Raw genomic sequence first — 12,526 nt, forward strand, 5'->3', positions numbered from 1 at the left:
TATAAATCAATAACAGAAATACAAAGGTACTAGTGTTTACCAGAAAACAAAACACCATACAAAACTTCAAACGCAGACAATACAAACAAAACTATAATCTGTAAATGTAACATCCAATTTAGTAACAAGGCCGTCCAGATTGGTCATTATAAACCTATTGTTTAAGTCATGTACCTGGATATAACAATATCACCATCATCTTTGCAGATGACATTTGAAATTGTGATATTTCGACAATAAACACCTAATTGTCACAAGAATTCAAGTTAATTATCATCTTCTGTTCCAATTAACCTTTCAGATGGCCAACAGTCAAATCTTTCCCATTTCCGTATGTATTCATTCTAATTGTTGGCTTATTCAATGTTGCCGCTGTAATTTCCACCACTCGTAAACATGCTGATAATTGTCGTTTCTACGTGACTGACAATATATGGAAATGTTGGCAAATAATAGCTGCATACATCATACAAGAGAATAAACAGTTAATTTCTAATGTCCAAAACAAGAAAAATCAATACTTGGTGATTATGAACGACAGATCTTCAAATTTCAAATTTCAGGTCTTGACGTTATTCGACTGAAATTTGTAATAGAAGATGATAAGTGGTCCAATCATATCGCTAGCCCTGAAGTTGCAGAGTTATTAAAACTGTGATCGGTGAATGGAAAGATAAGAATTTTTACCTGACAGTCTCCAACAGTTCTGATAGTTTCAGCGCAAAAATCACAAAGCATGCTGGGAGATAAAGTGGTTTATGACTGAAAATTCCACAGAAAAATAAAATCTCCCTGATACCGCGACATTATGATTCCGTCTTTGATTGATGACAAGAAGTAATCTTCCAAAAACATAGGATTTGTTTACTTTCTGTTAATATTCCATATTCTAAATCACAGCATTGGTCAGTTGCTATGGTGATGGGTCTTAGCATACAGTTTGAAAGAAATTTTGCTTTCAGTAAAACTTAGTTGAGACTTTTCAATTTTACTTTCAACCTATACTATGAATAAAGACTCAATAAAAGTAAAATATAGTAAAGAAATAGAATCTAAATAAAAAAGGGTTATCATTCTATGATACCTGACCCATTCCTTGTCCCTTGCTAGAATTCTATAATAAATACCCCTTACTTTCAATAAATCAAAAACAAATACATTTTGTACTCTAACTTCAACTTTAAATTAAAATTACAAAAAAATAGTACTTTTGAGACATATTCCATAATGTCTTTACATAAATTGCTTTCTCTCTTTAGTTTGTCGAAGCAAAACATGGTAAAATTTCCATAGTTTCTTCACTGAAATTGCTTTGTGCTTTTAATTTGTATTCAGATGCAAAGATCTGATAAATATTTCTTTACTGAAATAACCCAGTACTTTCTCCCTTTATTTTATCTTCAGAAGCACAACCTAATAAATTTGCATAGTTTCTTGACTGAAATTGCTACCGGTATGTCCTTTATTCTGTTTTTACATGCAAAACTTAGTATTACTGGTAGGGTATTTTTATTTTCTTTGACACTGGCTAACTTCTTTTGTTCGAAAATCTAAAGTGCACTTGAATAAAATTAACTGACATGTTAATTAAACAACAACTTTTTATGACAACTTCCTCTTATTTATTTTCCATTTCAGATCCAAATCACAATCATGTTTGACAAATAATGCAATATGTTGCCCAGTACAAACATAAAAGTGACCGGTTTTAATTTTGTGTTTATACCTATAAAGATATGTCACATCTGGCATATTGTTTGCTCTAGCTGAACATAAAAGAAATATTTTCTTATTCTTACTCATGTTGGATGATGTAAATACATTCTACACTGTAAAGAAAATAGTGTTCAACTGTAGTGAATTCCTGTGCAATATGTGACTTTAAGTAAAGTTGTAAGAATTAAACGGTAGAGAATGAAAACAAACTAGGGTTTTACAACAATCTGGCTTTTATTAGCTTACCATAAAGTTACAGTCACTGGCAAATCTTAGATAGTTTCAGGACAATTAGGATCATTTTTGGCCAAAATATGGCCTTGAATTTCAACTTTATCATAAAATATCTAATAGGTTCTTATTTGGTTTGGTTCAAGTAGATGGGGTTCACCTTTGGCCAAAATAGCCTTAATTTCTACTTTATCATAAAATATTATAAAGGCCTTAATTTGGGGCTTAAATGATCTCTTGCCTTACTGCTAGGTGAAACAAATATCTCCATAAGAGTACTTTATAGGCTCTGAAGTCAGCACATTTTGGATATATTGTCAAATCAGGTGATTCTGTGTGTTTTCTATGGCTAAAGCTTAGGGGAAACCTTTAACCCAACCCACAGCCCTTTTTTTTGTCTTGATGGGAGTTGAAGGGAGGGGTTTGATTCATCATTTCATGTAGTCTTTATTTTTAACACCTATTTTCTCTATTCAGTTGAATATATTCACACCATAATTAAGCTAGTTATGTCTTAGGTAAATAAAAAAAATTGTTTATTACAAGGACTGGGGTACATTGACAATAGATTCATTATATTATTTTAGTCCCATTAGTCCTGGTTATACAGTTGTGTAAGAAATAACAATCAAAACAAAACCATACATTGTGTATCTTTTAAATCATAACAGGCTAACAGCTGTTTTTTGTTGTAATCTTTTTTTGTTATATCTTTATATATATATACTAATGAAATACTACCAAAAAAAATGAAAATATGTATTAAACATGTTTTTTTTTTGTCATGGATTTATAACAATGCAATAACTACCATATATCATGTTTAACTGCTACCCAAGAAGGGTCTGCTTTCTTAAACCACTTCAGTGACCAAAGCCCTCAATATCATAACTATAACCCTGATTGAAAACAAATTGTAACCCCTAATATTTTCATATCATTAAAACTGAAATATTAAGAGGGCTCTAAATGCACACAAAATTTCATTCCAAATAATTAAGTACTGCCAAATACTTATACTTTGCCAGAATATATCTGTTATCCTTAAAGTGAACAGAAAACATGTGTAAATAGATGTGATGACTTTGGCTGATTTGACTCTTTTCAGCACACCTCAGAAACAATATCAGAAACTAATGGAAATATAAAGATTATACCTTAATATTTTCCTCCCATTTTGGAATAAAGTGTTGATAGCCATCTTTTGATGTATTTATTGAATTTATTTCACATTTTGTCTAGACAGAGCCAATTTAGAGCATGTCATTTGTTGAAGACCTCTAGATCTTTTTAGGTTTAATTGCTTTGGTAAATGGTTGACTTCTAATTGACGAAACCCCACATTTAATATGATTTGAATTTTTTATACAATCATTAAAATGCTTAGCAAAAAATATTGTTAAGTTTCCTAACTTAGAGGGCACTGCTATCACTATTACGCTATGCTATTTTGTTTTAACAGAAAATAAATAACACAAATGTACCTATATCCCAAAAGACAGTATTTCTTTTAAATGGTGCCAGAGTCACATTATTTATTTACATAAAAATTTTTAATCACCCAAACCCAACACACAAAACCAAATGGTTATTTCCTTTTGTGTCATCACAACATTAACACATAAGAGAATGATATATATACAGATCTCAATCTTATATAAATTTTCAATCTTTAACTTAAGAATTTCTCCCCATCTTTTATCATTAGCCATAAGATATCATGAGCAACTTTTATCATTCACCATAAGATATCTTTACCATCTTTTATCCTTCGCCATAAGATATCTTTACCATCTTTTATCATTCGCCATAAGATATCTTTACCATCTTTTATCATTCGCCATAAGATATCTTTAAACACTTTGAGTTTGTAAATGCATCTAACAGTTTTGTGTAGATATGACGGACATTGAGTTCTTGGCATTTATGAAAATTTTAACCAAAATGTAAATATTGTGGGAAAAGGTCAATTTCTTCAAAAAAAGTACCAATTCAAAGATTTGGACATTAAAATTATGGTATGTTTTGCCTTGATGATTTTGTTATTTACAGTGTTTAATTCATTCATACTGGAATAGATCTTGTATTGCTGATCAGTTTTTGCTTGTTGCAGTTTTCTATCTACTCGTGTTTATAAGAAAATATGCAAAATCGTAAAAAAGAAATAATTAAAAGATCACCTAAGGGAAATAATTCTTATACAGAGCCATCTCACAATCTTGGTTCAATAAGAATGTAGGTTGATCTTTTTTTCTTCTTCTTTTTTATACATTGATAATGGAATTGTTCAACGACTTTGACTGGCTATACAGCCCTTGCACAGTCAGCTTTTTTTTACATTGTCAGATTGGAAAAGTTTTTGAAGGCTAATGGATGAAAATGAATGCCAATTGCAGGCAAAACCTTTTGGGCCCTTGCTAGGAGCTTAAAATATCTATTGCACTTTTTTCATTTTTCATTTCATCTACATAACTTTTAGTGGGGAAAAATGACATCTTAAATTTATACATTATATATTTCAATTGTTTCTTTATACAGTTATAATTTCATAGAACTTTTGTCTTTATTTATGAAATTATGAATAAATTCAATTTCTGTTTGTTATATCATGTAAAATTTAAATGGACATTTACTGAAGTGAATGACCACAAGCTGTTCTGACATTTATCTTGACACTGACCTAAACCCAGGTTATTTTGGGTCTTGGTTCCGTTTATAAACATCTTGGATTTTTTATTAATGTTTTGGACTTAATGAATAAGTTGAAATACCAAAACAATCTTAATATTATCCCCTGCAATGATAAGTGCAGTTGATTTTCAAGGGTATTTGGGCTAGTTTTTTTTCACTTGACATACATGGCATTTGTAAGAATAATTTCACTAATGAAAATTCACATTGCTTTCTAAAAAGGATATCTAAAGGATAATCTGAATCAATATGAAAACTACTTGTAAAACTACAACAAAAATATTTCTTAATAAGTTTTTATTCAATTTTTATGCCATTCATAACAAAATAATACGTTCATTTTTTTTATGAATACTGATAAATTTTCCCAATTTCCTACGATTTACCTTGAACCTATGTTAGACCTTAGCATAAAATTTATGAAGCACCTCACAATGATAAAGCAAGGGAAAATTAAAATTCAAAACATTGACAACTTTGATATTTTAAAGTAAGCATGTAATGATTGTTTCAAAGATGACATGATAGCTGACTTAATCCCCAAAAAGATTTAAAATGGGTTTCATTTATCAAATTTTGTCAAACTTCAAAATCCCTTACTAAAGTCCCTGTCCAATCGCGGTATGATTTATACAAACATTTTGCTGTTAAACAAACTTGTGTTATATGTGAAGGAGGTCTTTATGAATTTCATTCCAGTTTTGGAAGGTATTGAATCTTAAATTTTTGACAAATTATGTGAAAATTGACATCAAAAGATGAAAATTATTTAAATTACTAACAATACTTATAGAAAGTGAAAAAAAAACCTATTTGTTACGGTTTTCAAATTTTATATTAAAATTTCAGACTATTTGCCTAAGATTAAAACTAAAAAATTAATATATTAGAATAAATATTCAAAAGAGGATTCCAAAAACAGCTACAGTATCACCGCTCAATTTTACTTGAATGGAATCACCACAAACCTTCAAATGTAAATCAACCTTGTAGAAACTGACACAACAAAAATGAAAGGACGCACCATACAATAAGTATCCAAAATCTCAACATCTAAAATCTGTCAAAATAAGGATCATCATATCCTAGAATATTAATAAAAAAGTAAGACAATAATGAGGTAGCAATGATAATAAGAATGAAAAGAAGAACAGGTTATGGCCAAAATAATAAAAGAACAGAGTTCCAATGTCCATCTTGTTCCACATATTTAATATTTCCACGTGGTATAACTCTTTTTAAAAAGTCGATCAGACACAATTATAGTAGTTAATCAACACTAAGGTTGTGAGTTCAAACACCAGCAAGAGTGGCCAGTGCATTCTCTTGCAATTTTAATTGACTAGAATTGTCAGTTTTCCTGTTGAAGGTTCTGGTTCTCTCCAGGCACTCTGGGTTTATTCACCAATAAATACTTATGCAATATTTAGCCAATATAGCTCAACGTGGTATTTAACACCAACAATCAATCACTATGTTGCCTTGTAAGCAGCAACCCTCTTTGAAAGAAATCTGGGTTGCGTTCAATATCATAGCGGCTACGTAGTGCTATGTAGATTTATGACTATTGAACGTGTATTTGATCGTATTGAGCCTAGCTGCTACATAGATATTGATAGCAGCTACGTAGCCGCTACGATATTGAAAGTGACCCTGGGTACTAAATGCAAGATACATTTATCTAGTATCACATTAACTGGGAGATATAGACCCAATATGAAGTTCATTCTTAAATATTGCTAAATAGGAATAGAAAGTTCACAATGGGAAAACTGAAGACATCTATTTTTTTTTATTTTTTTTCAAATTCGGTTTTCTTCCACAAAGTTCAATTCTCAACCCATCCATCTAATTGGACAAATCTAATTTTTAAGCTTAAAAAAGAAAGGCAAAAGATACAAAAGGGACTTCCATAAACTAGGACAGTATAGTTCTATAAATAGCACAACATTAAAACAATAAAATGCAATTTGTATACAATACCCAGAATCCTTTGAGTCTTGGTCTTTTTCTCTAACATCTTCTAATGTAATCTTCTGTTGAATAATTTCCTCATTTCTAAAAAGATAGAAGGATTATTTAATGAATGGACAATTCCAAATCTCAAAAACTTGTATTACTTATAAATATTACATATCAACTGATTACATTTAAATCTTTATATAAAGTAACAAAGCTCCTCAGTTCATTGTTTCATATGGCTATTTCCCCCTAAATAATTATCCATCTCATATTTGTCTCTCAATCAGAACTGTTAAAACATAGAGATGGCTCACCTGCTTTGCCTTATAAGATACAAATTTAAAACTGTGTACATATGGGGGAGTGGATATTATTTTTAATTACTTCTTAAGCTTAACTGATCAAAAGATTTCCCCTAAACAATGTCATATGAATGTAATTACTTCTAATTCAGAGGAGCATGACACAAAAATTAAGCCTCACAATATATTTGCAAATGAGATACACAATTTCATAATATTTTTTTCATACTATATCTGGTTTGGATATATGAATTTTATAAGAATCAGATAAAATACAAACCTAATTTGCAAAACATGTTTAACAATTCTAAAGAGAAAAGGAATAGCCTAATTTATACTTAGATAATAACTTAAAATAATTCATTGCAAACAGCAACCAAAGACAACCACTGAACTTAAAGACTACAGGTTTGAGTCATAAACAGGATGAATTTGACTGGATTTAATATTTTGGTGAGCACTTAATCCTTCCATAGCCTGAAACAGCAGTGTAACAACACATCCAACCAAATTGTAAAAGTTCAGTTGGAAAGTAGCACCTTAAAAATCTGGCACAGCTTGATGGAGGGGCATGAAGCAATTTTCATTATCAGACCACTGTAACATGTTTTAGTCCTGATATACATGTAATACTTGCACAATAAACCTATGTAAAAGTTTGAAGTGAATAAACTAGAGGCTATAAAGAGCCTGTGTCGCTCACCTTGGTCTATGTGCATATCAAACAAAGGACACAGATGGATTTATGACAAAATTGTGTTTTGGTGTTGGCAATGTGTTTGTAGATCTTACATTACTGAACAATCTTGCTGCTCTATCTAATGAAGTTGGACCAGAAGTGACAGTGGAAAATATTTTGTAAAAAATTTACAAACATTTACAAAATTTATGAAAATTGTTAAAAATTGACTATAAAGGACAATAACTCCATTTTGGTCATGTTGCCTTATTTGTAGATCTTACTTTGCTGAACATTATTGCTGTTTGCAGTTTATTTCTATCTATAGTAATATTCAAGATAATAACCTTAAAATTACCAATTTAAGGGCAGCAACCCAACAACGAATTCTCTGATTCTTCTGAAAAATTCACAGCAGATAGATCTTGACCTGAGAAACAAATTTACCCTCTATCAGATTTGCTCTAAATGCTTTGGTTTCAGAGATATAAGCCAAAATCTACATTTTACCCCTATGTTCTATTTTTAGCCCAATAATGATTGTGGCCAAGTTTGGATTAATTGGCCCAGTAGTTTCAGAGGAGAAGATTTTTGTAAAAGTAAACGATGCCGAACAACGGATGCCGCCGGATGCCAGACGGAAAGAGCTAAAAAGGATGTGTGGTCAATAGAACAGCAACTCAACAAGTCAAATAAACAAGAGACATCTCATGTGCAAAATGTCATCTTCTTTTGAACAAAAGACAAGTGGAAATACACACAAAATATAACATAAAATGGTTTTTTTAAGTAAGGAGAAGACAAAATCACAGACACAACTCACACAAGCTAAACTATATATTCAGCATCTTAGTTTTGAGAATTAAAAAAACAAAGAGTTGAAGAAACATTAGATTGAATTTTAGGAAAGAGATTAATATTTGGTCAAAAACGACCTCAACTTGAAAGTTTAATACATAAGAAAGATGTACATGTAAAATGATGTTATTTCATATACATGTATTCAGAATAATAAATTTACTTCGTTATTATTGTTTAATTGCTGTTTAATTGTCCTAATAATTGATTCTGTTTTTCCATAAACGTAAAATCAATTGTTACAACACAGAAATTTAAAAATTGGAAAGCACAGAAAATGAAAATGTTAATTTCTCCAAAACTGAATTTCAATACATGCAGAAATTTGACCAAATAAAAATTGAAAACATTCTACATCATAATGTAAAAATATAGAATAAAATGGTGATGGAATTAATTGTGATATTATCCCTCCAGAGTCTCCTCTTACTATCCATGTAAGCTGATGATATGAATGGTATGTTTAATAATTAATAAGGTAATAAGATTCATATTACAAGCTACCTGAATATATATATATATATGTGTGTTGCTATATGATGGTCAAGGCTAAATTGTTTTCCTTTAGCTATTTAGCATTAAATTCCATCTAACTTTAATTAGTATCAGAGAAAAATAAATATTGGTAATAGTTGTAAACAAGACAAAACTCCTTTTATATACTGTTAAATTACATATATATCAAAGAAACTGTAACATTGCTGAAGTATTATTCTTCATCTTAACAAGAGCTGCAAGTTTTTACATGATGAACTAAAGAGCGTAATCCTTACAACAGGCACAGATCCAGTATTTGATTGGGGAGAGGTACGGGGGCTCCTGAGAATTTGGAATTAGGGCAACTTTTTTGACACAATATTGGCAGTAATTTAACCTTTATATTATATATATTTTTTTTCTTTTTTAGGATTGGGCTTTTTTTGCCTTTTATGATATTTGTTGAGCATGTAAGGAGCATTGAAACAAAATTGTGCCTGAGCAGAACCATTTTCAATTTACCTTTATTTGTATCATTGTATCAATTCTTACTGAGTTAATAGCACTGCTGGTAAATTATCATGTTTAATGCGGTCACGTTGTGACCCCCTATGAATCCGTCACGTCTACTGTTAATGGTGACGTCATCTATTGATGCAGTTGTATTTTATGGTTTATTGTTCTACAAAACGCAACAGGAAAAGTCCTGCATGCGATAACTACGTTATATGGTTCACTACTGACCCCCTGTGAATCCATAGAGGGTTAGTAAAATCCGGCCTATAGCCATAAGACCATATGAGGTAGGGACATTTCACTCCAATCCTGATTGACTAGAATCCCAGTTTTCCTATTGAGCATTGGTGGTTCTCTCCTCCATGCTATGGGACACAAGCTTCCTCTGTAAAACCTGGCCATCATGAAATAGCCAACAGTTTTGAAAGAGGGACGAAAGATACCAAAGGGACAGTCAAACTCATAAATCTAAAATAAACTGACAACGCCATGGCTAAAAATGAAAAAGACAAACAGACAAACAATAGTACACATGACACAACATAGAAAACTAAAGAATAAACAACACGAACCCCACCAAAAACTAGGGGTGATCTCAGGTGCTCTGAAAGGGTAAGCAGATCCTGCTCCACATGTGGCACCCGTCAAGTTGCTTATGTGATAACAAATCCGGTAAATATTCTAATTCGGTAGGTCACATTCATGAAAGGGAAGAGGATTGTAGTTACGACGTATGGAACATTTCTGATATCATTTGTGAAACTGTTATTCCATAACAGTCAACCTACTCGTGATGGCGTCCATAAAATTTACGAAGGGATGATTTCAACTTCACCATTTGGAACTCTTGGTTTCAAAGCTTACTTGTGAGCAGCAACCCTCTATCAAGATAATCATGATAGGAAATGCAAGCACGGGAATATCGTATCAATTGGGAGATATATACCCGTATGCAGGTGCTGCTGGAATGTTGCTACTTAGAAATGGAAAGTTCACAATTGGAAAGCTGAAATCATCTCTTTTGTCTTAAAGTTTTGTTTTCAGTCGACCCTCATTGTCAATTTCTAGAAGTAAGTCAAGATATGAGGCCGACTTAACTGTATCTGTAGTATCCTTTATCTCTAGTTCAATGGGATAGATGCGTTCCACATTATCATAGTCACCAAATTTTGAATTATTTAGTGAAAGAACATCATCTATATAGCGGAAAGTAGAGTTAAAGGATATTGCTTACTTCTTGTCATTCTTCCTAAGAAGTTCCTGCATGAAGTCAGCCTCATAATAATAAAGAAACAAGTAGGCAAGTAGAGGGGCACAATTTGTTCCCATTGGAAAGCCGACAGTCTGTTGAAAAAGCAATACCAACGCTTTCAATTTGTCTTTTAGTTTGGAATGTGGAATACTTGTGTAAAGAGTAGAAAAGTCAAATGTTTTAATACTGTTTCAAGATGAAAGAGAGTTAGATTGTATGTACTCTAAAAGATCTTTGGAATTTTTAATTATCCACATCTGATTCACGCCACCTCTAGAATAGGCAGTTTCACAATAACTTTTAAGCCCTTCTTTGATTGCTGATAAAATAGATGTTAATAATTTAGAAAGAGGTTTCGTGGAGCACTTGGAAGACCCAGCAATATACCGTTGTTTGTAAGGACACTTATGTAGTTTAGGTATCCAATACAGTGATGGAAGATCCAGTTCTTCATCTTTGGTTGAAATTCCAAAGGAACATAGAACAGACCTATGATTATCTAGGATTTCGTCTTTGGTAGTGTCGTGAGGGAATATGTTGAGTTTCCAAGTGAATTGTCGATACCTAATTCGTTTAAGGGGCATTTAACTACAATCAATAAATCAATCTTTTTGAGTTGTGCCAATTGCAACAGATTTTTACAGTTTAATAGTTCTTTTGTTCCACTGATACACCTCTGTACCTGGTTAGAGGAATACTATTGAGCGCTTACAAACATGTTTAACCCTGCCACATTCTTTATGTATCTGTCCCAAGTTAGAAACCTGTAGATCAGTGGTTGTTGTTTGTTCATGTCTGTCATATTTGTTAATCATAAATTGTTTTGTTATAAATTAGGCATTTACTTTACTTTTTGAATTGTTTCATATTTTTCATGTCAGTTTTTTTTTTAATGCAGACTATAGAGTATGTGTTTTTCTCATTGTGGAAAGCCTAACATGTACAGGTACCTATAACTACTAACATCTACTTCATTTGATATTTGCTGGATACTTGTCTTATTGACAAATAGACCAACTCTCGTTCTTTTGATATAAACCCCACCACATTCTGTATGTGTCTGTCCCAATTCAGGAGACTATCGTTCGGTGGTAGTTGTTGGTTTATGTCTGTCATGTTTTTCGTAGATTGTTTTGTTATAAATAAGCCTGTTGTTTTTTTCATTTGAAATGATTAAACATTTTTCATATTAGAACCATTTATATGCAATAATATGACATATTTATTTCATTGTTGAAAGCTAACAGTGCCCCATAATTGATCCTATCCACTTTTTTCCAACTCTGGTGGAGAGCTGTCTCATTGCAAACATACCACATCTCCTTATTTTTATATCTATGTTGACAACACCAATACATGTACTAGTATATAAAAAATTAAGGATTGCTGTGTTTTGTTTCCTCTACCTACAACAATTGAGTCAAAGATAACAATGTCTTGCTATCACAATGTATGCCACAGGTCAAACAAAATTCTTTCATTCGAGTCAGTATTTCATACTTACTTATGTTTGCTATTCAGAGAAGATGGCATTGATTGCATATCTTTGAAAGTCCCTTAAATACCCCCTCCCACTTGAAAATTGTCCTTACCATCCTTAAAAATTTAGTTCGTTTAATTTCATACAAATTGTATAAGAGTATGGCCAGTAAAGGCAAAAAAGTGAAAATCCACTGATCAAGATTAAAAGGTGGAGAATCTATGTGTCTTTTCATTACTTTTTAGGTTTGGATTATTATATAATTCATGTATTTAAAATTTTCAATGTTTTTTGCAACAGAAATTTTATATTTGACAATTAATCTATGAAATATATCAATAAACTAATGCGGCTTTGACACA

General features: G+C 31.5%; 1 protein-coding gene across 1 annotated transcript in view; it reads right to left on the reverse strand.

The window, feature by feature from the left end:
* LOC139481261 (tRNA (guanine-N(7)-)-methyltransferase non-catalytic subunit wdr4-like) overlaps positions 1–12,526 on the reverse strand; it is a 65,040-nt gene that overhangs the window by 49,136 nt on the left and 3,378 nt on the right. Inside the window, exon 2 of the mRNA XM_071264441.1 lies at positions 6,622–6,696. Coding sequence (XP_071120542.1) covers positions 6,622–6,696 — 75 coding nt within the window. The remainder of the gene's footprint in view (positions 1–6,621; positions 6,697–12,526) is intronic.

The sequence above is a fragment of the Mytilus edulis genome, chromosome 7 (assembly GCF_963676685.1).
Source record: "Mytilus edulis chromosome 7, xbMytEdul2.2, whole genome shotgun sequence".
NCBI classification, from domain to species: Eukaryota; Metazoa; Mollusca; class Bivalvia; order Mytilida; family Mytilidae; genus Mytilus; species Mytilus edulis.